General features: G+C 42.0%; 3 protein-coding genes and 1 long non-coding RNA gene across 5 annotated transcripts; 2 read left to right on the top strand and 2 right to left on the bottom strand.

Moving 5' to 3' along the window:
- Positions 1–1,391: 1,391 nt before the first annotated feature.
- On the bottom strand, positions 1,392–8,656 carry parp2 (poly (ADP-ribose) polymerase 2). Its single transcript, XM_029643075.2, has 17 exons — positions 8,422–8,656; positions 7,898–8,107; positions 7,649–7,816; positions 7,326–7,396; positions 5,446–5,496; positions 5,263–5,359; positions 5,104–5,179; positions 4,845–4,947; positions 4,343–4,496; positions 4,129–4,267; positions 3,974–4,037; positions 3,687–3,821; positions 3,407–3,534; positions 3,168–3,267; positions 2,962–3,060; positions 2,522–2,646; positions 1,392–2,305 (listed from the first exon to the last, which is right to left on the bottom strand). Exons 1-17 carry the CDS (start codon positions 8,495–8,497, stop codon positions 2,146–2,148), a joined length of 1,956 nt encoding a protein of 651 aa, XP_029498935.1. The 5' UTR covers positions 8,498–8,656; the 3' UTR covers positions 1,392–2,145.
- Positions 8,657–8,686: 30 nt separating this feature from the next.
- Positions 8,687–12,078, top strand: mettl17 (methyltransferase like 17). 2 transcript variants are annotated; one of them, XM_029643077.2, is made up of 14 exons: positions 8,687–8,875; positions 9,076–9,217; positions 9,382–9,531; positions 9,717–9,798; positions 9,906–9,987; positions 10,090–10,163; positions 10,250–10,344; positions 10,434–10,504; positions 10,592–10,699; positions 10,800–10,868; positions 10,968–11,018; positions 11,116–11,208; positions 11,333–11,523; positions 11,609–12,078. In XM_029643077.2, the coding sequence occupies exons 1-14, from the start codon at positions 8,807–8,809 to the stop codon at positions 11,694–11,696; spliced, it is 1,365 nt and encodes a 454-aa protein (XP_029498937.1). In that variant the 5' UTR covers positions 8,687–8,806; the 3' UTR covers positions 11,697–12,078. The 2 variants fall into 2 exon arrangements, with proteins under 2 accessions (XP_029498937.1, XP_029498936.1); XM_029643076.2 differs by having other exon boundaries at positions 9,711–9,798.
- Positions 12,079–12,224: 146 nt separating this feature from the next.
- Positions 12,225–15,856, bottom strand: sdr39u1 (short chain dehydrogenase/reductase family 39U, member 1). The gene is made up of 6 exons (XM_029643078.2): positions 15,476–15,856; positions 14,614–14,720; positions 14,217–14,299; positions 13,184–13,305; positions 12,909–13,061; positions 12,225–12,762 (listed from the first exon to the last, which is right to left on the bottom strand). Exons 1-6 carry the CDS (start codon positions 15,489–15,491, stop codon positions 12,332–12,334), a joined length of 912 nt encoding a protein of 303 aa, XP_029498938.1. The 5' UTR covers positions 15,492–15,856; the 3' UTR covers positions 12,225–12,331.
- A 699-nt stretch (positions 15,857–16,555) lies between these two features.
- On the top strand, positions 16,556–17,748 carry LOC115114661 (uncharacterized). Its single transcript, XR_003861257.2, has 3 exons — positions 16,556–16,663; positions 17,295–17,332; positions 17,522–17,748. It is a non-coding gene; the product is annotated as an uncharacterized LOC115114661 (long non-coding RNA).
- Positions 17,749–27,976: the final 10,228 nt, after the last annotated feature.

Genomic DNA, 27,976 nt, shown 5'->3' with positions numbered 1-27,976 from the left:
AAAATTTGATGTTTACTGTTTGGTGAAAAATAAATTGTGTAAAATAAAACATTTGGACTCTTGGGGCTGGTGGTCAATAACGGTAGGTCACCGGCAGACAAATAAAACATCCTCGTGATCTGTGCAGTCCCGGCTTTCGGTGTGTATCAACGTATTCCGTGTTTATTTCCTTTATGCTACACAACGCTAACCGGAATCTATGTAGCAGTCATCTTGAATTGTCATCACCTCGGCATGCCATTATATTTTTTGTATGCCCATATATGGTAGTAAGTAACACCAAAGATTAAGGCACAGATCAATAGCCAAGATACTCAGCTTTCCACAGACACCCTGCTTTTGCAGATAGGGGCTACTGTTCTCATACCAGACTGAATTTAATTTTTAAAAATCTAATAGAGTCCCCAAATATGGGGACTTTACATTTATGTGGTTAAACACATTGCACAGAGTGATTCCGTGCAACTTATTATGTGACTTAAACTAATTTTTACACCTGAACTTATTTAGGCTTCCCATAACAAAGGGGCTGAATACTTATTGACACAAGACATTTCAGCTCTTTTTTTTCTTTCTTTTTTAAATGTAAAAACATTATTCCACTTCAACATTATGGTATTGTGTGTAGACCAGTGACAAAAAAAATAAGTCTATTTAATCCATTTTAAATTCAGGCTGTAACACAACAAAATGTGGAAAAAGTAAAGGGGTGTAAATATTTTCTGAAGGCACTGTATGTGAGCTGTTGGCCAGATCGCACATGACAATACCAGAGCGGGCACATTCTATATACATCTTTTGTGACAAAACCATCAGTAGAGTGAAAATGCGATAGAAACCCATTTAACCAGTTTTTTGTTTTGTTTCGGTACATGGGAATTTAAAAGCAAAATATATTTGTACGTGCACTACGTCATCACGCACATCCTTTTATCCGCAACAAGTCAATTAGAATGTAACATCTCTGGTGGGAAAAAATGCATATTGTTTTTATGCGTATTTTAGTATATTCACATGAAAATCTGTCACCAATTGGAAACCTAGCTATTGACTGACAGAGAAACACTGCCCCTCTGTATATAGCCTTGTTATTGTATTGTGTTACTTTAGTAAGTATTTTCTTAACTCCATTTCTTGAACTGCATTGTTGGTTAATTAAGGGCTTGAAAGTAAGCATTTCATATTTTGAAATTGCACCCTGTGTATCGTACCATTTTAACTCTCAACAGTAAGTTGAGACCACGACTGAGTTAACCCCCCCATATAAAAAACCAAAGTGTAAGGCCTATGACTTGTTAATCTGGCCCTGGAGAAGTGATCAGTATGGTTGGTGCCGATAATTTTCGGTTTATCGTCCCAGCTCTACTCCGAACACACATGCAAAACTCCTGTTCACAATGAAAACAGTCTTTATTTAGTTTTACATGGAAACCCCTGGACATACATATTTGATGAGTGATATCTCTCGCTCTTACAGACTTACTTTTCATATTTTTGTTATCAATAAAAATCTGTTTTGTGGTGATAGTTATAGCAATAGCTTATATATATAAAACAACCTTCAATTCATGCATTTTTATTATATTGATTTACATTAGAATGAAACACTCAGGGTGACATTTGACAACATAAAACAAAATCTGTGCTGATGTCTAAACAAGCTGTATCACTTCAAAACACTCACATCATCCACTGTATTTAAAAAAATGCTTGGAATGCAACAGATGTATGAATTTAACCCATGTTAATTGTTGCTGCCCTCTTATGGACATCATACAATGCAAGGCTTTGAAATAAAGCTATTGGGAGTAATACAGCCTCAACACCACAGACATTAAAACCCCTTAGGGATCATTTCATGAGTTGTGAATTTTTTTAATCAGAATTTCTCTGGGTCTACTCTTCCTTTTTCATAACCACCGCTTAAGCTTAAGGGCGGCAGATAGCCTCGAGGTTGAAGCATTGGGTCAGTAATCGAAAGAATAACAAAAAAATCTGTTGCTGTGCCCTTAAGGCATTTCCATTACACACTTGTGTGTAACAGGACAAATATAAGCACCCCCCCCAAATTACTATTATGCGACAGTTTACTTCATGTGTTAATGTCTCTTTTTGCTACACACGTCTTTACAGTATATCCCTGTCTCACCACAGCGAGGTATAGTTAAACTGAACTCTTAGTAAATACCTCATGTGGGTTTGGGCAGGGTTATAGACAATGAACTCGTTGTAGAGGAGGGAGTAGCCGCCACCTGCTCCCACCCCAGTCTTCATTCCAGGCCCCATTGGGACTGTCACTCCATTCCTGAGAGAACCACAGAACAGGGCAAGAGAGAGAGCGAGGAGACAATAGTGAACAATGGAAGACTCAAGCGAGTCATATACAACATGTAAGACGGAAATCTTGATTCAGGTTCAAGTAAAAATATTAGAAATGTCTGTTTTTTATTACTCATCTGTGTTAGAGTAAACCAACCAACCAAACAAACATTTACAGTGAGTGAAAGGGAGAGAAACTCACAATGTGACAGCGTTCCTGGGGTCTGGGCTCGTCTGTCCAAGGCCCTTGGTGCTGTGTTTCCCTGCAGGTAGTTTGGCAGCCTCATAGTCAGCTGCTAACAGCTCGTTACTGTCACCCAGGGCAACCTGTTACCAAGACAACGAATAAACAGACAACTTGTTACCAAGGGAGTACACACATCATATTGCATCACACAGGGATATATATATATATTTTTTTTTACATGCATGTAAATTGTAATGTTTTTTCCGTTATGTGTTGGATCCCAGTAAGACTAGCTGTCGCCATCGGCTAATGGGATCCTAATAAATCAAATGAATAATAGCAGGTGTATGGAAACAAACGCTTCATATGGATGAGATCATTTCCAGAAGGGTTATTCTCAAATTGGAAACAATGCATTTGTGTAGAGGAAAAAAATAGAACTACAAATCTCACACCTCGCTCAACAGTAGAAGTCCAGTTTTGTTGCGTTGATTGGCAAAGCAGTAGTTGGCACTTTTCGATGACATGTCAGCAAAGTAAATACCTTTCCCAAACTAGGAGAAAGAAACAATTGTCATCGCCCTGTTATGCAGCAGGTGAACATGTGCCATTTCATTTCAGTCATATTCTCTCTCACAGTCTCTCACTCACACAATCTCACCATGTATCCAGTGACAGGAGCCTCTGGAGGGGCCACTCTGAGGCCCTGGCTGAGGATTCCAACCCAGTTAGACAGACGAGAGCCATGCCACAGCAGCGTCCTGAGGGAGACACACACAATAACAATGCAGAACACACCCCGAAGGAGAACCATTCACCACGGGTACCATCTTTATTTTAAAATCCCTTTTAAAGTGGCATTGGACAGCCTGTGTAAGCAGACAATAAAACATTAGGTACCTGTTGTGTAGTTGTGAGAGGAAGCCATTCTTCTCCCCCTCCCTGTCCACAGAGAAGATGTCCAGAACAGTCATGGTGAAGTCAGAGTGAGTGGGAGCATGGGTTGTCTGAAGATATCTCTCAATCACCTTCAGAGAGAGAACAACAATTGAGCAGTGGAAGGAAGAGACACCCTACCTGATCAATATATGCAGGCTTTTGTTCCAACCCAGCTGTAACAGACCTCTAAACTACACATGAAGATACTTTGAGTAAACTCAAGCAAAGCACAGGTGCTCACCTGATACTCTTGGCTACAAGAGGACAGTGGCTGTAGCTGACACTGGAGGGCGTTGTACTGTCTGTCCAAAGGATGCTCATCACCGTAGGCACTGGACTGGACCATCTTCACTGCTATCTGGATGTCACTCAGTGCCTGGAGATAGACAACACACTGTCAAACAGGCTGCAGACGGCGTGATTCCATACCAAACCAACATCCAGCAATTTCAATTTGTAAGAACATGTTATTGAATGGTAGGATCTGCAGGTAATAGAAAATATAGTACTCAAATAAGTCATGCTCACTTCTAATAAAGCAATTTTTTCCTTCAGCTCCTCTTCTGAGCGGATTATTGGGGGAGTTCGCAACCTGGGAAAAATATAATAAAATTGTTATTTACCATGAATGGACACATGCCAGTGGATAGAGCAGCTTGAAATACAGAACATTCATTACTGACCCAAAGTCATGGGGGATGCGTGTGTAGAACTGGTTGCATGCCTCCAGTAGCTCGCGGCTGCTTCCCTTTCTCTTCACACACTCCTCAATCTTCTTCAGTGCTGAGTAACCTGCACGGATCTGCTCTGTTGTAAGCTTGCCTACAGAGGAAAACAACCGCAATGAAAAGTTACAAAAACAATGTCACATTTACTTTGTCAGTTACACATACTCACCGAGAGGAGCTTTTCGGGTGTCAAACTTCATCTCCAGCACACATTCCTCCATGGCCTTGATGTCACAGATCAGTTCGAGAAGGGACTGGACCTTCACATCCAGCTTGGAGGGCTTTTTCTGGGACAGTGATGCAAGCAGGGGCTGGGGCTCTTCCTGGAAAAGGAGGAACACTGGTTAGGCACAGATTCACCTGGCTAAAGCTGGAGAACAGTGGACCATTAAGGTCAGAGGGGTGGGAGAGAAGATATGGAATGGAGAATTAATGAATGCAGAGCAGGGGGATATGTAGATGATTTCACACTTGTGTGTATAAGGTAGTTTTTGAGAAATTGTTAGATTACTTGTTAGATATTACTGCACGGTCGGAACTAGAAGCACAAGCATTTCGCTACACTCGCATTAACATCTGCTAACCATGTGTATGTGACCAATAACATTTGATTTGATTGAGAGATAAAACATTGACGATATGAGGAAAGTCTGAGATTATTTATTCCTTGCCTTTCCATTGGTACTGTAGTCCATAAACACCATGTCATATTTTCCTGCCACTTTCTCAAAGTCTGTTCGGTGTGCCCACTCGTTCTTGGTCTTTTCCAGAAACCTACACCAAAACACAAATTTATACATTATCCTCTTAGCAATATTCACTTAGTTAAAAAAAATGTAGATTTTCCCCCAATCATTCAAACACCCAATATCACTCAACTCCCATCATATGCACACACACACACACACACAACACCCCCAGCACACTCACTTTTTTTTGAAGAGATTTTTGGCTTGAAGAAGATCTCCACCACAGGAAACTAGATTGTTCTGTCCAACCTTACCAACTAAATAGAGATGGCACCATGTGTTAGAAAACACTACTTCCCAATATCACAAAACATTTGGGAAAACAAAGACATGAACCCACCTCGTCCCCATCTAAACCACACGCTGTAGGCCTTAACACTGTCATCCTGAAGTAGCTGGATCAGGAAAAATTTGTTGTTGTTGAACTGAAGATTTGTCTGTGAAACAACAAACAAATCATCTCCCTTACAAATCATTTAGCAAATACACTTATGTAGTTATTACTATGTCGTTATGTTTTTACCTGGTTTAACATTACATCATATACGTCATTTCCTTCACTGTAGACATGGGCCTGTGAGGAAAAGAGAGGGTTTAGAATTGGTGAGAAGGGAAGTCTGGAATACCCAACACTAGGCAACAGTGACTAGAGACTGGTTTCAATTATGGACTGTTTTGGCATAGAGAAACTACATCACTGCCTACATCACTACTCTATCCGCTTGAATATTTTTTATTTATTTATTTATTTCACCTTTATTTAACCAGGTAGGCAAGTTGAGAACAAGTTCTCATTTACAATTGCGACCTGGCCAAGATAAAGCAAAGCAGTTTGACACATACAACGACACAGAGTTACACATGGAATAAACAAACATACAGTCAATAATACAGTAGAAACAAGTCTATATACGATGTGAGCAAATGAGGTGAAATAAGGGAGGTAAAGGCAAAAAAAAGGCCATGGTGGCAAAGTAAACACAATATAGCAAGTAAAACACTGGAATGGTAGATTTGCTGTGGAAGAATGTGCAAAGTAGAAATAAAAATAATGGGGTGCAAAGGAGCAAAATAAATAAATAAAATACAATAAATACAGTAGGGAAAGAGGTAGTTGTTTGGGCTAAATTATAGATGGGCTATGTACAGGTGCAGTAATCTGTGAGCTGCTCTGACAGCTGGTGCTTAAAGCTAGTGAGAGAGATAAGTGTTTCCAGTTTCAGAGATTTTTGTAGTTCCAGTCATTGGTAGCAGAGAACTGGAAGGAGAGGCAGCCAAAGAAATAATTGGTTTTGGGGGTGACCAGAGAGATATACCTGCTGGAGCGCGTGCTACAGGTGGGTGATGCTATTGTGACCAGCGAGCTGAGATAAGGGGGGACTTTACCTAGCAGGGTCTTGTAGATGACATGGAGCCAGTGGGTCGGCGACGAGTATGAAGCGAGGGCCAGCCTTACGAGAGTGTACAGGTCGCAACGGTGGGTAGTATATGGGGCGTTGGTGACAAAACAGAAGGCACTGTGATAGACTGCATCCAATTTGTTGAGTAGGGTATTGGAGGCTATTTTGTAAATGACATCGCCGAAGTCGAGGATTGGTAGGATGGTCAGTTTTACAAGGGTATGTTTGGCAGCATGAGTGAAGGATGCTTTGTTGCCAAATAGGAAGCCAATTCTAGATTTAACTTTGGATTGGAGATGTTTGATGTGGGTCTGGAAGGAGAGTTTACAGTCTAACCAGACACCTAGGTATTTGTAGTTGTCCACATATTCTAAGTCAGAGTCGTTCAGAGTAGTGATGTTGGACAGGCGGGCAGGTGCAGGCAGCGATCGGTTTGTTGAGCACGCATTTAGTTTTACTTGTATTTAAGAGCAATTGGAGGCCACAGAAGGAGAGTTGTAATGGCATTGAAGCTAAAATACATAATAGAAGCTAGCCAGATGGAGATCAATGGAGATTATTTTTAATGAGTGCATTTCGCAAGTGGCTAGTTTGCAACAACTACCTTCACTAAAACACTGCAATGATTTTGCCTGCAAACATTGGTTTTGAATCACGCCATTCTGACATGTCTGCCTCGCTATTTGTTGGAATAGTCGTCTGTCTGAGGAGGACCCGCCCGGAACATATTTTTTTCCCGTATTGAAAGTTGCAAAAAGTGTCCCATCATTGAAACCAGACCCTAGTCATTTTTTCTAGATTTTGTGCATACTGCATACATGGTAGATTGTGTCAGAGGCATGTGACTAAAACACTTTCAAACAGAAACACCACATTGAGAACTGTGACCAAAGCTTGTCTTAGAAAAGCTCACAGATGCCGTGGTTTTGTCACCTAGACGAGGGGTGAGCATCACAAGAGAACATTTCAGTTGCCAGTCTAAAAAAATCCCAGTGTACTGTACCTTGCCGGCTTTGGCTTTGCATTCTGAATCAACTGGAGCCTTTCCTTTCATGACCACAGTCTTCACAATCTCTGCAAAACATAAACAGCACCATTAATACAAAACACATCAAAAAGACATCTGACATTAACCACAATTATTAAGAGAACATGAACACATTACAAAGAGCCATCAGTATACAGTAATTGACACAACCCCTTACATTACTGTATCACACATGAACAAAAATAGATGTCCATGTCCTAAAACAATGGGAATTTATAGCATTGAAAGCACTTTAGACAACACATTTAAATTATAAAAATGGAAGGAAATGCTAGAACCTTTGCTCTCTGTTTCATCCATGGGCATCACTTTACTTTTCTTCTGGCTCCTTCCCTCACCCCGCTTCTTCTTGGCGATTGGCTGCTCCTCCATTTCCTCCACTTTAATCTTTACTGGACTCGCATCTTGTTGGGTTAAATCCACTGCATCTCCTCCATTTAAACTCTCTACAGGGGGATAGCATGTGTTGGTTTGTTGTAGGTAACACACATACATAGACACATGTAATATCTACATTGACAACTAACCTGGTTTCAGTGTGTGAGAGCGTATTTTCCTCTTGTACTTGGTTACTGTGTTGACCTGGACCATCTTCTTCAAGTCTACGTCATATGCCGCTCCAGAGCCAAACGTCAGTGAGACCGTGGCGTCTCCAGAGCTGAGGGCTGAGTCTAGCTGGGCACATGCGGATGGTGGGTATGGCTCCCACTGACCCTCATCCCCCTTCCACTGCCACACTGAGGAGAGAACAGTCACAGAGATATTAATATAACAACGCAACAGATGTTGTAGACTAGACATACACGTTTTTGCATAGCTATGTTTCAGTCAAACAGAGCTATACAGCTTTATAGCCAATCAATGTCACAACAGACTTTGAGTCAAGCAAACTTTTCAACAAGTTTTTAAAAAAGCAGAATAGTTATCAGCTCCTGTCAGTACTTTGTTAGTGGCTAATTAACGTTAGGTAAGCAAAATTACACACAACCGAAGCGTAGCTAGCTAGCCAGCTAACAACAAAGCTAACGTTAGCCTGCCAGCAAGCACTAACCTGTCTTGGACGGAGACACTCCATTTGCTGATGCTACACCTTGAGATGTGTTCGTGGAGCTTCTTGTGCGTCTCATGTTGTACAATGTTTATGTTACTTGCCAAATAAGAACGTTTTTTGTATCTAAGAACACTAAAGAATTTAGGCAGATGCAGACTAGAAAGTGATTAACGCGGGAAATCACCCAACCAGCTAGCGCCTCTGTTGAGATATGCTGTGAATTAGCTCGGCAATAAAGGTTCCGCCTTAGCGGTTGCCTAGGCGGAAGTATTTGGTAAACGTACACGTGATCGCTTCGCATGTTGTGTCAGCCAGGTAGCCAATAGCTAGCTATTTAGTATAGTTACTATTCCATGTAGACATTTGGGATTGTTAAAACGAAGATATGGCTTTTCGAGCTTATGGTGCGCGTGTCCTTTATCAAAGGGTGGTTGCTGTGAGGATAATGTACAGAGTATGTCTTGTTTTTGGTCTTCTCGCCCTGTCATTGATCCATTCTCTTAAATGTGGCCTTTTCTTCTATGTTACATCCTTATTTTTTGTGACCTTAAAGTCTAATTGAAGACTGACCATCCTTATTCATAGAGGTTGGGAATAATAATATTGAGGATGTTAATGTCAGTTATGTCTCGAATAATTTCTCTTTACCCACAGGCACTAAGTGCAGAAGTGCATCCCCAATCCCATGCAGACTTCCTAAAAGGTGCTCCCCACAGGAAACACCCAGGGGTGACAAATCTGAAGACACTGCGCCTGCCAGATGAACTCCAGAAAGCAGCACAAGCTATCATTCAAGGTAGAGGAGATTTGACATCCATATCTCAATAGTGTTACTTCTTGCCATGGTATTTATTTAGAGTAATAAAATATCACGAGACAGTGTTACCATTTAGTGACAGTGTTAATCTATTACCATTTAGAGACAGTGTTATTCTAGTCTTTTATCCTCCCAACTTGCAGGCACAGAAGTGAGTGGGTTGGTTGACAAAGCACGCAGTCTCACCAACTTCCTGTGGAGCAGGAAAAGAGCACCTGAGGATGTAACACTAAGGGAAAGAGCCATGGCACTGGAGAAGAATCTGTGGGAGAAGACAAAAGAGAAGGGTGGAGGTGACAGACTTAATACAAATGGATGTTAAAAGAAAGAGAGGGGCAGAGATTGGCGATATGGAATGTTGGGAGTGAGGGAAAGGTGAACTGGATGAACAACTTCCAGGAGTGTCTTGCTCAATTGGACACAAGATGGAGAACATGTGGTAATGTGAAATTAACGTCTGTTTTTATTTAAGATGTAGATCTTCAACTGCTGAAGACCCAAATCACAAAGAAAGTGCTCTCCGATCTCAGGAAGATAACATACCACTGGTCCCCTATGAGGTAGCTATGTGTGTTTTCCTCAACTATGTACATCTCTGCATGGTAAGCTTAAAGTAGCATGTAAATTAATCTTTCTGTCTCACTCTGCTCTTCTGTCTCTGTCCTAGGTATGATGAAGAGTTGGGTGTGGTGTACATGGTTGCTAAGCTGGCAGGTGGCTACGCTGCAGTGAAAAGAGTTCTAAATGAGGTAAAGTAACCAGTCTTACCACATACCAACATGCTTTATATACAGTCTGATCCCCTCTTGCCAACAGTGGGACCTTTCACTTTTTTTCATCACTCTTTCCAGATAAAGAAAAGAGATCCCTCCTTCTCCCCTCATTCTCTCCTGGACTTTGGTTCAGGATTAGGAACAGCTGTCTGGTGAGGATCAGAACAATAACATCATTTCAGTTGTCTGTCTGTGTAGTGAGACTTCACATTTAAGATTCTCCTTCCTTTTTTCCCAGGGCATCACACTCATTTTGGGGTGATACGTTGAAGGAGATGGTGTGTGTCGACAATTCTGGGGCAATGAACACTATAGCAGATCGCCTTCTCAGAGGTACAGTATGCACCTCCAGTCATTCATGTCAATGTACAGGGAGCGAGACAGAGAATTACATAATCATTATGCTGTTCTTTGTTGAGCAGGCAGCAGCGAAAAAGATGAGCCTGTCATCAAACAAGTATACTTCCGTCAGTTCCTTCCTGTCTCCCCTAAGGTTAGTCTAGTTACCTTCAATGTGTCTAGTTATGTGCAAGACTAACAATGTGATGGCATTAGTGATGATGCGGTGTTATACTTTCAGGTGCAATTTGATCTGGTGGTGGGGGCCTTTTCTCTGTCAGAATTGGCCAGTCAAAAGGAGAGGGAAGATGCCATACTCACTTTGTGGAGAAAGACCAGCTCTTATCTGGTTGGTGAAAATGTTCCCTCAAACCCCATCCATTGTACAATAAGTAATATTACCTTGAATCACCCCAACCTCATTTCTTTGAACTCTGCTTTTGTTGTAGGTGCTGGTAGAAAATGGGACCAAAGAGGGCCACCAGATACTTATGGATGCCAGAGACATACTACTTAAGGTCTCACTCTCTCAAACATATACTATAATCAATCGATTTTAATATCTAAATACATGAGTCATTGAAAGTATAATGATGCCTTTATTACTCTAATCCCAGAAACAAGAAAGAGCAGCCCATGACCCTAGAAGACCATCTGTGTTCGCCCCAGTATGTTATATTATTATTATACATGAACCACCTTATAATACATTGTCTCATTCGCCAGTTTATTTCACCTGTGTTTTTTTGTCTGCTTTGTTTTGAGTGTCCTCATGAATCACCTTGTCCCAAGCTGTTCCAACTGCCCTTAGTACCCTGCAACTTCTCTCAAGCCTACAGCCCACTCCCTTTACCTGGGGTAAGAGATCAATCTGAAGGATCTGACTGTATTTTCTGGTTGTTGGCATACTTGACCATGTGTCAACAATGAATGCAAGATAATCTGGCCTGTCCTATTCTTAGTCCTGTTATTTCTTTCACAGGCTCCAGACCGACTGACCGAGAGGTTCAGCTACCTGGTTCTGTCAAGAACAGACTGGGCAGGTGGAGAGGGGCTGGACTGGGCCAGGCTCACAGCACCAGTGCTGCGCAGGCCGAGACATGTTCACTGTCAGGTCTGCTGCTCTAGTGGAGAGATTAAACGGGTTGTGGTGACAGCCCATCGACATGGCAGGTACGTTGAATCCTCCAACTAGCATCATTACACTTCCACTGTCCAAGTTAAACTGCATACATGACTGATTGTATCTTTTCCACAGAGACGTATATCGCTGTGCCCGGAGTAGTGATTGGGGAGATCAACTGCCAATCATTCAGCCAGAGGATGACTCAAGTAATTTAGACTGACCAGTCAGTGCCATTATGTATTAACGAGATAGAAACACCCTCCAAGGTCATTCTTCCTGGTGCTGTGAAATCAACTGTTTCCTTCATAGACTGATCAAAAACAGGTTGACATCATCAGGCTGAGGATAACTGGCATGACATGAAACACCAACATTTGATTAATGCGCAACTCTCCTAAAAGGGTATGTGGTGAAGATTGTTAATGTGAACATTGTTCAGTAGAACTGTCAAGGATCCTGTGTTTAAGTGAATAAGTGCCAAACACATTCATCATACTTTGGTCAGAACCCCACCCTCCGCTCACGGTCCATAAATTGCATGTTGTTTCCTGTAATGGGGAATAACATATTTACATTGTAAATAAAAGTTAATAAACCCTGAAGTTCAAGTGCTCAAATCATGTTACTCATTCCATTCTGAGGTCACAAACCTCTAGGCTGAGAATGCAATATTGGCTAACGTGTAGAAGATTTTATATATGTACATAATCCTTTCTTGCAGTGGACACTGGACACTTTTTTTGAAAGACAGGGTCCATCTCATATTTATTCAGGGAAAAAAGCTCACATCAGTGAAGTTCTCTCACGTTACAAAATCTAATCTCATTCAGTCTCTTGACATCTCCTGTTTCACATCTAGCTCCCAACAATCTCCTTCAGGGCAGAGCTCAGGTCTGGGTACTGGTACTGAAAGCCTGACTCCAGAGTCCTCTTGGGTTCTACTTTCTGACCCTGGGTTAGCACTATGGCTCTCTCTGAACCCATTAGGGCATCAATGACAAATCCAGGCACAGGGAAGACAGTGGGTCTCCTCAGAACCCGGCCCAGCTCTTTGGTGAACTCGTAATTGGTGTTCAGTGCTGGGGCGACACCGTTAAACACTTGAGGGACAGCAGAGGAGGGGGTGTCGGGAGAGGGCACCAGGGCATGAGCGATGATTCCAGCCAGGTCAGAGACATGGATCCAGGGGAATGGTTGTCTGCCAGACCCCAACGTGCCTCCAAGGCCTAGCCAGAAAGGAGTCATCATCTGCTTCATGGCCCCACCATCACGGCCCAGTACTACCCCTGTTGGAGGAAGGCAGTAGAGCAGGGGTATCAGTGGTGAAATCACAAAAGACTGCCATCTCATTCAATGGACCGTATTCATATTAGCATTGTCCAGTTGTATCTAACACACACACACACTCTGATAATAAATGTATAGTACTCACCTGGTCTGATTACTACTTGTCTGGTATTCTGTGCAATGTTTTCAGGGAGACGCCCCGCCCACTCCCATTCCTTCACCAGTCTTGACAGGAAGTCAAATGGCGTCCACTCACTGTCTTCTGTGTACTGAGCTGTTAGACTGGGTTTATAACATGCTGTGGGGAAGAGACAAAAACAAACCAACAATTGTGGTAAAAATATTGTAATATTGTTTGTGACTATCTAAGGATGCTTTAAGTGCCACTGAAACTTTATGCAAGGAACCTAGGATACTTACCTACACCTGTGACAAGGACCCAAGCATGAGGGGGACTGGGGGACCCAGCAATGGCTTGAGACAGAATTGTGGTTGTGTCAACCCGACTGGAGAACAGATCCTTCCTATAACCCTCATTCCACCTGTACCAACATGGGAGGGTGGGGTTGAGAGGGACAAACATAAAAAGAAAAGAGAGAGAGAGAGGCAAAGAGTGGTATGGAAAGAGTCCAGTCCATGATGGATATTAACCTGTATTTAAAACGTTTTCATCAAACTGTCCCCTTTTCTTTTTATGTCAGATAGGGCCTCAGATCCTCAAGTTCTACAGTTGCACCAGAGAGCATATTGACTCGCTACATCACCACTTTGTATGGCAAATACACCGCCCTCGACCGCAAAGCACTACAGAGGGTGGTGCAGGCCCAGTACATCACTGGGGCCGAGCTCCCTGAAATCCAGGACCTCTTTATCAGGTGGTGTCAGAGGAAAGCACAAAAAATTGCCAAAGACTGTTCACTCTGCTACCATCCGGCAAATGGTTCCGGAGCATCGGCTCTCGGACCAACAGGCTCAGAGACAGCTTCTACCCCCAAGCCACAAGACAGCTAAATAGCCATAAGACTGCTAATCAGTTAATTAAATGGTTAGAAGGACTCTACGTTGACCCTATCTTGCAATGACTATGCACCGACACAACACACTCATCATATGCAGCTGCTACTCTGTTCTTTATTCTTACTCTTATTATTATCTATCCTGATACCTAATCACTTTATCCTGCCTTTATTTACATACCTACCTCAAATCCCTCTTACCCCTGCACATTGATCTGCTATTCATACTCTCTGTATACATCTTCATGGTTGTGTATTCTATTCCTCATGTATTTTACTCTGTATAGTTGGGAATGGCTAGTAAGCAAGCATTTCACGTCAGTCTACAACAGTTGCATTTGCCACATGTGACAAATAAAATTTGATGGTCCAGCACCATCCTCAGACAATTGCTTTCATTTTTGGAAAAGGCTTAAAATGAGGGCTCCATTGCTCACCATCGCAGTGGGTTCATAAGATTCTCCCCAGACAGATTGACAGCAGCCTCACATGGTGGGAGGCCACCAGACTCCAATTCACCCTGCAAACAGGGCATGAGATTAAATTAAATTATTGTTTATTAGATGAAACCTTGTGTTATGTTTGGGTGTCAACCTGAAAGATTCCAATATATAATAACTTCAATAATAAATGCCATTTAGCAGATGCTTTTATCCAAAGTGACTTATAGTCATTCGTGCATACAAAGATCACTTATGGTTGCTAATATAAAGAATGGTTACTCTGTAGGAGTGAGAAATACTTGTATTATAATACTAAAGGAAAATGAATTACAATTATTTCAGTGCGTGCTCTTGCCCATGACAGTGCTATAAAATTAGGTCATAATCATACCCATGTGATCTTTCCCAGACCTGGCTGTCGAGATATTATTGTGACTTCATGACCTTTGTTCTTGAGTAAACAAGTCAGCTCTCTTCCCACAAACCCAGATCCTCCTCCTGATGAAAATAAAAGGCAGAGAGAATATTACAATATAACAAGCCAGGATAAGTACAAGATTGATTATATCAGTGGTTCTCAAACGTCTCCTTGGGGACCCCTAGATGTTTCACAATTTTGTTGTAGCCCTGAAGTAGCTCACCTAATTCACCTAGTCAAGGGCTTGATAATTAGTTGACAAGTTCAATCAGGTATGCTAACTCTGGAATAGATCAAATACATGGAACAGGTTTGACAACCACAAGATTAGATTAGGGAAGCTGCTGTTAGTAATTGGTATTTTATTTTTCACAGTCCAAAACATAGACGATGCTAGAAATTTGGATGAGAACATAAATAAAACTCTGAACCTGTATTAACAACCAGCAATTACTCTAGGCATAAGAATCTTAGTTCACCAAACAATACAGATAAGTGTTCAAAGAAACGTCATATTGACGCGCATGCGCACTTTGCTCAATTACAAAACAAGGTAGCTGGCTATATTTACAAGGGTTTTCAAATGTGAACGAAATGTCCTTAGCAAAACTGACGCGGTTCCTCTACAGTTACCGCACGCATGACATGAAACTGAAACCACAGAATGCATGTTTGATAACGATTTCTATAACTAGCTAATAGTATACGTTCAATGTAACAAACACTCAGTTACAAGTAGCCAAGTAACGTTACGCTATTGAAGATCAGTGGTAACGTTAGGCCATCATTGTAACTGACTTGCCTAGTTAAATAAAAATGTCTGATTTATACATACCTATTAACACTCTCATAACACACAATTTCCAGTTCCTGGGTTGGAATTCTGCTTTCCTGTGTTGATTTTGCACAGTACACTAACTCAAATTGGCACGGCGCTGCAGGTAGCCTAGTGTTTAGAGCGTTGATCTTGTAACCGGAAGATCGAATTCCCGAGCTGACAAGGTTAAAATCTGTTGTTCTGCCCCTGAACAAGGCAGTTAACCCCTGTTCCTATACCGCCATTGAAAATAAGAATTTGTTATTTAACTGACTTGCCTAGTTAAATGAAGTTAAAATATATTTTTTAAAGTGTACGCAGAAGAATTTGTCCAACGGTGTCCAGTAGATATGTCACATGCCATACTGAACAGAGCCTTCCTCCATTTTTGTGAGGTAAGGAAAATAACTTGCTGTCCTTTCAATCCAATTATACAATCACTATCTTGTATTACGCTTACAAGCGGAGATGTTTAAAAAAAACGCAATGTGTTTCCAGCAACACTTTCAACTAAATGGCAATAATGTTAGACATAGGCATGTTTCGAAAATATGGATATACCAGATCAGTCATCAGCCAGTTATTGGTTTGTCAGTTAATTGGCCTTTATAAATCAATATCAGATTAATGGAACAAATGTTTGTTATGATAACATAATAGTTTGATCCCAAATGTTTGATTTGGACTGAACTAGGTGCCGGTACTCTTTTTATGTGCCGGTATTGTTTTACATTAAGGTTCAGGAGCTCCATAAAACTTTTGAGCTAATGCTCTTAAAGAGGCACATGAGCTCAAGCATCCGGTGAGTTCCTGCCCAGGTCAAGCACTGCACACGGGTCAATTATTTCCTCTGAGAAAGTGTGACTTGTTGTATTCTCAGATATCCAGATCGAAGGGGAAAATTATAGCGAACCATGACAATTTCTATATTACATCTTGTCAAACTCGGGAATGATCTTTCGCGGTTTAAAGTGTTCAGCGTTGATTCGTTCCACGCGGAACTGAAACAAAGACATGTCTTAGGGGGAGATACCACACCCGGAAGCAACATGCGTGTTTCCCACAACAACACGTGGTTTGTAAAACATATAAATCCGCCCCCAGTCCCCTCAATCAGTCTTTCTCACCTACTGCGGTTGGAGGAGAAGTGGATATCAGCACATGTGGACGATTTCGCCATAAACTACCAATTGATTAATTTTGACAGTAAGTTAGTTATTTTTTTATAACTATTTTTTTATTAGGTAATATTTGACTCAAGTTTTGGGTTATTTGCTTGCAATTGGCTGGTATGTCATTTTGGTGGCAAACTTGCTAGGCTAGCTTTAGGCCAGCCTAATATATCTTGATACATTTAATTTTTAAAAAATTGGTTCACTAAACCGACCATTCAAAGGCCTTGGCTACGGTAAACCAAGTATTTTCTTAATGTTTTACCTGCCTGAAGAATTGGGCCTAACTATTTAAATTGAATTTTTTAACCACGAATTCTAATGCCGTAGGCCCTTACATAGACAGTAAGCAGATGTTGTGCATGTACTGTACAGCCGCTAGCCAGATATCTCTAAACGTAATTATTATTTGGGGGGGTTTGGTTCCGAGGACTAGCCATTTTGCTTGCTACCTGGGTCATTATTACATCGCTAACGTTATTTACCTGTGACCACTTGCAAATGTTGTATCGTCAAACTCAAAATGATGATTTGCATGTGAGTCCGTGTTTCAGCTGAACCTCGTGATTATAATTTCACTGCACTGACTGGGTTGACGATGTCAACATTTAACACTTCTGACAATGACTATTAGGTAACTGACTTTTGTTTGTATGTCACTTTAGAGAATCTAAGCTCAATCCTTGCTGTGCTGGAAAATCGGGTAACTATAAGCTTTTCTGCTCCTGAATCCAGCCTTTCAGTAACCTTACTTACTATGATGAGTTTGTTGCATGATCCGTGTTTCACCTGAACCCTAGTGATTATACACATGCGCTGAGTAAATTAAGGAGTTGTTGTAGAATCTCTCATTCTGTGTTGTACTAATGGTTTCCCATCTGTCCATCTCTAGGTAATGTGAACTGCCATTGTAGGACTGATCACCCGCTTCCATTCAACCCCTGGATCTTCAGATCTGTAATCTAGTTTGAGGTCAAATTTATGTACATCTAATGACTACGTATGTACTCTACAGTTGCTAACCAGATGCGTTTTGTCTGCGGCACTATCGAACTGGTTCAAAATTGTACAAAATGCTACTTTTGGTTCAAAGTGTTCAATAAATGCAGTGAATGTTAACTGTATCATTTATGGAATGCCATTGGCAGTTGTAACTGTTAATACATCCTTTACTTCAGCTGTTGCCTGCAAAGACATAAAGGCTAGGTATATGTTCTCTTTTCCGGGGGAAAGGGATACCTAAGTATAAGTTCTGCAACAATGCGTTCAACTGAAATGTGTCATTTACCTTTCACCAAATCCCCCTGAATCAGGTGTAATGGTCTAGGCTACAGGTGGAATAATGCCTTTTGAAGTCACTCAACTGTATGCCTACTTTCATCTAGCAGACACGGACAAGTGGTTAAGAAGTCCTAGGAATTTGTATTTAAGTAGGCACGTCAGTTAACCATTAAATTTACAATGACTGCTTAACCCGGACGACGCTGGACCAATTGGGACTCTCGATCACGGCTTGTGATAAAGTAGTGTCGACTCGAGCGATGCAGTGCCTTAGACTGCCTGGCCACTCGGGAGCAAATGTGACTGCATTATAAGTATGCTTGCTTTATATTCTCTAAAGGCATGTAAATGTGATCTTAGTGGTGAATAATTGGCTGATTTGACTAGTTGTGTGTTGGCCTTACGCTTCGAACGCACCAACCGAAACGTTGCATTTAGGTATACCAGAATATAATTCACAATGAAACTCGTTTGATTTGTAGTGCATTCGGTGTGGCGCATTCGTTCGATAATCCAATATACGCGTCAAACTGCGTTGACTGCTTGACATAAATGGTACGTGAATTTGGACTTTTCCCACACCAGTTGCTGCGTACTACGTACCATTTGCGCGACGTAGCTGTGATCAAGGAGTTAACTGTTTAAACAATTTAAATTCACTCGAGTGCATTTTAAATCAAACGCGCCATAACTTTAGTCACCAATAAAATCACTATAGCGTCTCACCATTACAGGATTGGCTGACTAGCTGTCGGTTTCTAGCTACCGCATGAGGGCAAGGCTAGCGTGGCTAGGCGAGTGCTGCTTGTAAAAGAGAATGTTCTAACGGCCCCCAATTTCCATGAGCATTCAAATAGCCCCCACGAGGGGGGAGGAGTGCAGAGGATGTCTTGCTGGTTTAGGGAGTGCCGCTTCCAATTCGGCGTGACCTCTGCATTGCTAGCACACGTGACCGACCTGAAGCGTTTTACCAAACCCATGAGGTTCCTTATTGCTTTTATAATCCAGTTAAATATTTTAGCGTCATACCCGTGGTATTTTGTAATTGCGGTACCCCGTCCTATGGTCGATAAATCATTGGATTTGATTCAATGCAATTTCAATCTGAGGACTGCAACCCTAGTATAATTTATACCTTTTAATAAACCATTAACTTCCCATCTATTGTTATTTTGCTCACTGTCACCCTATGTTTAAGTTTCTGCAAATGGAACTGGAGCCATGTGGGCTAAATTGTTAGGGTTCTAATTTTATTCCACTGGTGGCACTAGCCCGATTGGCCGCCAGATGGCACTTTTTAATGACGTAAAAGTTTAAAATGAATCATAGTTAATATAGTAATCTACAGATTCAAAATTGGCCGACAAACGTTTACATGTGCATTATGACATGTGACTTTCCCATAGTAACCGTGCCATTCCAAGCTCAAACGGGAAAATTAACAAATGCAAAACACAGCAGAATATCTAAACTGCCGGTGGCACGATTCTTTTGATCCTAAAATGAAGGGGGGGAAAATCGCTAAATTGTATGAGCGGACCCTCAGCTGAGGGTTAAGGTATTATAGATGTACCTTTATAATGGTTGGCTCTCAAACTAATAGCCTATCTCTTTTATAATAAGCTAAATGCTAAATCAATAGCCTAATTACGGCACAATTTATCGCTACTATGGCGTCACCAGACCCCCCCTATAGCCATATAAAAGTCATTCAGTCTTATCTCTCAATCACAAAGCCCAGAAGACGCAGAGCATCCACTAGCTCCCTTGTCCTCAGTCACCGCCGCTGCTCTAGTGCTCTACCTGACCTAACCGCCCCCTCCCTGTTCTTTCTGACCCGACCCCTGGTAGAGCAGCGATGTTAAAGTCTGCTTACCAAGATTACATTGAATGTTCCTGAGTGACCTAGTTACAGTTTTGACTTAAATCGGATTAAAAATCTATTGCAAGATTTGAACATGGCTGTCCAGTGATGATCAACAACCAATTTGACAGATCTTGAAGAATTTTAAAAATTATGTGCATATATTGTACAATCCAGGTGTGCAAATCTCTTACTTACCCAGAAAGACTCAACTAAGCCATCGAGTGCTTCTCCAGACCCCTCTCTGAAATGTGTTAATTCTACAGCCACTATGTATACTGTGCCTTCAGAAAGTATTCACACCCTTTTACTTTTTCCACATTTTGTTGTGTTACAAAGTAAGATTCAAATGTATTTAATTGTTTTTTTGTCAACGATCTATACACAAAATACTTTAATGTGAAAGTGGAAGGCATTTTTTTTTTTTTTTTTACATTTGTGAAAGATTTATTAAAAATGAAACACTTCAACCCCCCGAGTCAATCAATACATGTTCGAATCATCTTTGGCAGCAATTACAGCTGGTTGTCTTTCTGGTTAAGTCTCTTAAGAGCTTTCTACACCTGGATTGTGAAACATTTGCCCATTATTCTTTGAAAAATTCTTCAAGCTCTGTCAAATTGGTTGTTAATTATTGCTAGACAACCATTTTCAGGTCAAAATTGTAACTTGGCCACTCAGGAACGTTCACTGTCTTCTTGGTAAGCAACTCCAGTGGAGATTTGGCCTTGTGTTTTAGGTTATTGTACTGCTGAAAGGTGAACTCATCTCCCAATGTCTGGTGGAAAGTAGACTGAACCAGGTTTTCCTCAAGGATTCTGACTGTGCCTCTCCGTTCTGCTTCTTTTTTATCCTGAAAAACTCCCCAGTCCTTAATGAATACAGTGCATTCAGGAAAGTATTCAGACCCATTGACTTTTTCCACATTGTTATCTTATTCTAAAATTGATTAAATAAAAAATGTTCCTCAATCTACATGCAATACCCCATAATGACGAAGTGAAAACAGGTTTATTTATTTTTTTAATGGGGGGGGGGTATCCGGGTGGTCTCTGAGGTACCATAACACATTGAGAAAAAGTGTCAAGCACAACGTAGCAGCCAAGTAGCCTACTATCTATGGAGGTGAAACGGACAGCACTCTGCAAAGTGCTAATTAATTCAAAGCATTTTAGACGTCGCTGCAGAACACCCGCCATATGCACACATACTCAGCTGTGGGGCTCACAAGACCCGTAATTTCATATTTCATGACAAATTTTGCAATATTGGAATATAACTTAAAATAAATCTATGTAGGCTACAGCAGAACCCACATATAAGAATATGTAGGCCTCCTGCCTATGTGATAATATGAAGCACATATTCAGATTACAAACTCCCACAATGACTTTACCCATGTCAAGTCCATTTAACTCTCGAGTCAACTTCTTGCTAAAAAAAATACTAGCTAGTAGAGGAGCCGGTGGTGATGCTGAACTGGCGGAATCATTTTTTAACTTTATTTATTTAACTAGGCATGTCAGTTAATTAAGAATACATTATTATTTACAATGACACCTACCAAAAGTCAAAAGGCCTCCTGTGGGGACAAGGGGCTGTGATTAACAAAATAAATACAATTAAAAATATAGGACAAAATACACATCATGACAAGAGACAACACAATATAAAGAGAGACCTAAGACAACAACATGGCATGGCAGCAACACACGACAACACAGCATGGTAGCAACACAACATGGTAGCAGCACAAAACATGGTGCAAACTTTATTGGGCACAGACAAGAGCACAAAGGGAAAGAAGGTAGAGACAACAATACATCACACAAAGCAGCCACAACTGTCAGTAAGAGTGTCCATGATTGAGTCTTTGAATGAAGAGATTGAGATAAAACTGTCCAGTTTGAGTGTTTGTTGCGGCTCGTTCCAGTCGCTAGCTGCAGCGAACTGAAGAGAGACGAGCGACCCAGGGATCTGTGTGCTTTGGGGACCTTTAACAGAATGTGACTGGCAGAATATCTCAGATAGGGGGGAGTGAGCATTAAGAGGGTTTTATAAATAAGCATCAACCAGTGGGTCTTGCAACAGGTACAGTGGCAAGAAAAAGTATGTGAATCCTTTGGAATTATCTGGACAACCTACACTGTGAATGTTTAAATTATATATTCAATATAGACAAGAAAAATACAATAATTTGTGTGTTATTAGTTTAAGCACACTATGTTTGCTTATTTTTGTGAAGATCAGATCAAATTTGATGACCATTTTATGCAGAAGTCCAGGTATTTCCAAGGGTTCACATACTTTTACTTGACACTGTATATTAGCATTGCCATCAGGAACAGTTTGCCCCTCACTCCTCTCACGCACTGACAGTTCTCTGGCTCGTACTGGGTTCGAATTCACCATCTTTCTCTGGATTTTTGGACTTGAAAAATGTCAAACTCGATTGCCTTTTTTTATCAATTTTTTTTGTTGGCTTTCCCATGATTCAAATTCAGTAGGGAGACGACTAGACTAGGCTACGTGACGTGACTACGTAGGGACTAGCTGACCACCACTACCAGGACCTGTGTCAAGATCAGTTACTTACCCCACTGTCCCTCCCAATAACCTCTATGTACAGGATAGGATGATTACATAGAAGGATCACCACACTTTTACATGATGGTCTGGGGGGGCAGGAGAAATAACGAGACAACTTTTTTTTAATAAAAAAAAAAAAAAATCCAATTGTTTAGTAGCTACTATCTTTTCTCATCGCAACAAACTCCCGTACGGGCTCGGGAGAGACGAAGGTTGAAAGTCATGCGTCCTCCGATACACAACCCAACCAAGCCGCACTGCTTCTTAACACAGCGCCATCCAACCCGGAAGCCAGCCGCACCAATGTGTCGGAGGAAACACCGTGCACCTGGCAACCTGGTTAGCGTGCACTGCGCCCGGCCCGCCACAGGAGTCGCTGGTCCGCGATAACACAAGGATTTCCCTACCGGCCAAACCCTCCCTAACTCGGACGACGCTAGGCCAATTGTGCATTGCCCCACGGACCTCTCGGTCTCGGCCGGTTACGACAGAGCCTGGGCCTGGGCATTCTAATAAAACCAATAAGCATTAAATCAAGTTGTCTCCTCGCTGCAGTACAGCGCCCTTAACTACTGCGCCACCCGGGAGATGAGGAGACAACTTGATTTAATGCTTATTGGTTTTATTAGAATGTCTACAGTGCGAACAATGAAATTATGAATAAATCATGCTGCGAGGGGTACCGGATCTGGGCAAATAGGTGCTGGAACAAACAGCCAAATCTGAGAGGTGCAGGCTCCTGTTCCGACAGGATCCGGCTCAAGTTAAGCACTGCACACCTGTCTAAAGAAGGTCCCACAGTTGCCAGAACAAAAACCAAGCCATGAAGTTATAAGAATTGTCCATAGAGCTCAGAGACAGGTTTGTGTCGAGGCACAGATCTGGGGAAGGGTACCAAAACATTTCTGCAGCATTGAAGGTTCCCAAAAACACAGTGGCCCCCAAGGTGACAGTGGGGTTATGGTATGGGCAGTTATAAGCTACAGACAACGAATACAATTGCATTTTATCAATGGCAATTTTAACGCACAGAGATACCGTTACGAGATTCTGAGGCCCATTGTCGTGCCATTCATCCGCCGCCATCACCTCATGTTTCAGCATGATAATGCACTGCCCTATGTCGAAAGCATCTGTACACAATTCCTGGAAGCTGAAAATGTGCAAGTTCTTCCATGTCCTGCATACTCCCCAGATATGTCACCTATTGAGCACGTTTGGGATGCTATGGATCGACGTGTACGACAGCATGTTCGAGTGCCTGCCAATATTGAGCAACTTTGCACAGCCATTGAAGAGGAGTGGGACAACATTCCACAGGCCACAATCAACAGCCTGATCAACTCTAAGCAAAGGAGACGTGTCGTGCCCCATGAGGCAAATTGTGGTCACACCAGATACTGACTGGTTTTCTGACCCACTCCCTACTTTTTTAAGGTATCTGTGACCAACAGGTGCATATCAGCATTCCCAGATATGTGAAATCCATAGATTAGGGTCTAATAAATTTATTTAAATTGACTGATTTACAAATAACTGTAACTCAGTAAAATCTTACAATTTTTTGTATGTTGAGTATATATTTTTGTTCAGTGTAAATACCTATAATGCTGATGAGTGAGATAGGAAGCGATGTGAATTATGAGTTTACTAGATTAATTAAAATTGATGATCCATTCAGACCAGCCTTACTGATTTAACTTTCAGAACTACATTTCTTCTGTAAGATATGCAGTCTCCGACAGCTCTTCATAGATATACGGCAATGCTGTGAATCTGTTTACAAGGGTTATGGTCCATCAAGTCATGGACAACATCTCTCAGTTTTCTGATTCAGTAATGCAGAAAGAGTACATTGGGCGCTAATGAACATCTGAAGATGGGGCCAGCATCCATGACAGAGAGGTGGACATCTCAACTGTTCTCCCCACTGAGTCTGAGGTTGATAAACAGTAATACCTGTCTTCCTCAGGCTAAGGCTGTCTGGAAAGGCAACGGGAAGTTCAGCTTCCTGTCAAATATCAATTTCAGGATCATCTCTGAGGTAGACAAAAGATCAAAGTTAAAGTTGAAACATTACTATTACATACAGTTGAAGTCGGAAGTTTACATACACTTCGGTTGGAGTCATTAAAACTTGTTTTTCAACCACTCCACAAATCTCTTGTTAACAAACTATACTTTTGGCAAGTCGGTTAGGACATCTACTTTGTGCATGACACAGGTCATTTTTCCAACAATTGTTTACAGACAGATTATTTCACTTATAATTCACTGTATCACAATTCCAGTGGGTCAGAAGTTTACATACACTAACAGCTTGGAAAATTCCAGAAAATGATGTCATGGCTTTAGAAGCTTCTGATAGGCTAATTGACATCATTTGAGTCAATTGGCGGTGTACCTGTGAATGTATTCCAACACCTACCTTCAAACTCAGTGCCTCATCATGGGAAAATCAAAATAAATAAGCCAAGACCAAAATTGTAGACCTCCACAAGTCTGGTTCATTCTTGGGAGCAATTTCCAAATGCCTGAAGGTACCACGTTCATTTGTACAAACAATAGTACGCAAGTATAAGCACCATGGGACCACTCAGCCGTCATACCGCTCAGGAAGGAGACGCATTCTGTCTCCTAGAGACGAATGTACTTTCGTGCGAAAAGTGCAAATCAATCCCAGAACAACAGAGGACATTGTGAAGATACTGGAGGAAACAGGTACAAAAGTATCTATATCCACAATAAAACAAGTCCTATATTGACATAACCTGAAAGGCCGCTCAGCAAGGAAGAAGCCACGTCCACAACCGCCAGAAAAAAGCCAGACTACGTTTGCAACTGCACATGGGGACAAAGATCGTACTTTTTGGAGAAGTGTCTTCTGGTCTGATGAAACAAAAATAGAACTGTTTGGCCATAATGACCATCATTATGTTTGGAGGAAAAAGGGGGAGGCTTGCAAGCCAAAGAACACCATCCCAACCGTGATGCACGAGGGTGGCAGCATCATGTTGTGGGGTTGCTTTGCTGCAGGAGGGACTGGTGCACTTCACAAAATCGATGGCATCATGAGGCAGGAAAATTCTGTGGACATATTGAATCAACATCTCAAGACACCACTCAGGAAGTTAAAGCTTGGTCGCAAATGGGGTTTCCAAATGGACAATGACCCCAAGCATACTTCCAAAGTTGTGGCAAAATGGGTTAAGGACAACAAAGTCAAGTCAAGTCCTGACCTCAATCCCATAGAAAATTTGTGGGCAGAACTGAAAAAGCATGTGCGAGCAAGGAGGCCTACAAACCCGACTCAGTTACACCAGCTTTGTCAGGAGGAATGGGCCAAAATTCACCCAACGTATTGTGGGAAGTGTGGCGTACAGCAGGTCAGCCACCAGGGGGAGACTCGTCAAGGCCTAGTGACAGACGGAGTCTACATCACAAGGCGATGGCTCCGTCTTCTGGATGTGCCAGGTCTCGCCGGGCTCTCTGGCAAGGACTAATTGGGGCTGATTGTGGTTTGTGAGTAATCAAGGGCTGATTGATCACCAGCTGGACAAGTCCCATAAAGCTGCCGGAAGGGCAGCACACGGGAGAAGGGACTGGGGGAGGAAAGGTTGATCCCGCATAGTTGGGGACGGTTCCAGAGATAAAAGGAGGGAGCTCAGTTTTGTTCTCCACAGGATACAGCAAGACCCGGAGCCCAGAAGACAGTATCCCGGAGAGGGTCTCATGGGGGAGACCTTTTGGTTTGTTATTCAAATAAACACCCTTGAAACTGAGCAAATCGTACTCTGTCCATGGTACAGTATTGTTAGACAAGGAGAAACCTTTTATAAATGATTGGGCACAATTGTTATTGTTGGTGTTTATGGGCATATTCAATGTCTCCCTATCCCAGTCTGCTGTCCCCACATGCTTCAAGATGGCCACCATTGTTCCAGTACCCAAGAAGGCGAAGGTAACTGAACTTAATGACTATTGCTACTTAGCACTCACCTCAGTCATCATGAAGTGCTTTGAGACTAGTTAAGGATCATATCACCTCTACCTTACCTGCCACTCTAGACTGACTTCAATTTGCTTACCGCCCCAATAGATCCATAGACGATGCAATCACCATCACTCTGCACACTGCCCTATTACATTTACATTTAAGTCATTTAGCAGACGCTCTTATCCAGAGCGACTTACAAATTGGACAAGAGGAATATTGACTGTTTATTGACTATAGCTCAGCATCCAACACCATAGTACCCTGCAAGCTCATCATTAAGCTCGAAACCCTGGGTCTGAACCCCACCCTGTGCAACTGGATCCTTGACTTCCTGACCGGCCTCATTTGGGTGGTGAAGGTAGGAAACATCACCTACACTCTGCTGATCCTCAACACTGGGGCCCCACAAGGGTGCATGTTCAGCCCCCTCCTGTACTCCCTGTTCACCTATGACTGTGTGGCCAAGCATGCCTCCAACTCAATCATCAAGTTTGTAGATGACACAACAGTATTAGGCTTGATTACCAACGATGATGAGACAGCCTACAGGGAGGAGGTGAGGGTTCTGGGAGTGTGGTGCCTGGAAAACAACCTCACTCAACATCAACAAAACAATTGAGATGATCGTGGGTGCACCCCCCTAGCTACATCGACGAGACCGCAGAGAAGGTGGAAAGCTTCAAGTTCCTTGGCGTACACATCACTGAGATTGACCACCCACAGACAAATTGAGATGGACCACCCACACAGACAGTGTGGTGAAGGCGGAACAGAGCCTCTTCAACCTCAGGAGGCTAAACAAAGTTTTCTTGTCACCTAAAACCCTCAAACTTTTACAGATGCACAATTGAAAGCACCCTGTCGGGCTGTATCACAGCCTGGTATGGCAACTGCACCGCCCGCAACCAATGCTCTCCAGAGGGTGGTACAGTCTACCCAACGCATTACCGGGGGCACACTACCCACCCTCCAGGACACCTACTGTACAGCATCCAATGTCACAGGAAGGCCAAAAATATCATGGACATCAACCACCCGAGCCACTGCCTGTTCACCCCGCTATCATTCAGAAGGCGAGGTCAGTACAGATGCATCAAAGCTGTTTTTCAGACTCTTGGTTCCAGCTATCTCATGGCCACTAGCACATTAGAGGCTGCTACCTATAGGCATATACTATACGTCTCTGGCCACTTTAAGGAATGGAACACTAGTCACTTTAATGTTTACATATCTGGCATTACTCATCTGATACTGTTTTCTATACCTCTACAGTATATTGGTCCCTTAATGAAGTTTACATATAAGTCACGGTATCTTAGTCACTTAATGTTTACATATCGTGCATTACTCATCTCATATGCACCTCTCCCTATACTGTATTCTATTCTACTGTATCTTAGTCCTTTCCGCTCTGACATCACTCGTCCATACATGTATATAGTCTTAATTCATTCCTACTTAGATTTGTGTGTATTGGGTATATGTTGTGTAATTTGTTAGATATTACTGCACTGACGAAGCACAAGCATTTCGCTACACCTGCAATAAAAATCTGCTAATCACGTATGTGACCCTTAAATTGGATTTGTTTGGTTAGGTAATTATAACCTGAAGTT

This window comes from Oncorhynchus nerka, linkage group LG9b (assembly GCF_034236695.1).
Source record: "Oncorhynchus nerka isolate Pitt River linkage group LG9b, Oner_Uvic_2.0, whole genome shotgun sequence".
Classification (NCBI taxonomy): Eukaryota; Metazoa; Chordata; class Actinopteri; order Salmoniformes; family Salmonidae; genus Oncorhynchus; species Oncorhynchus nerka.
The sequence above is the reverse complement of the archived record's forward strand: the minus strand, read 5'-3'. Positions and strand labels throughout refer to the sequence as shown.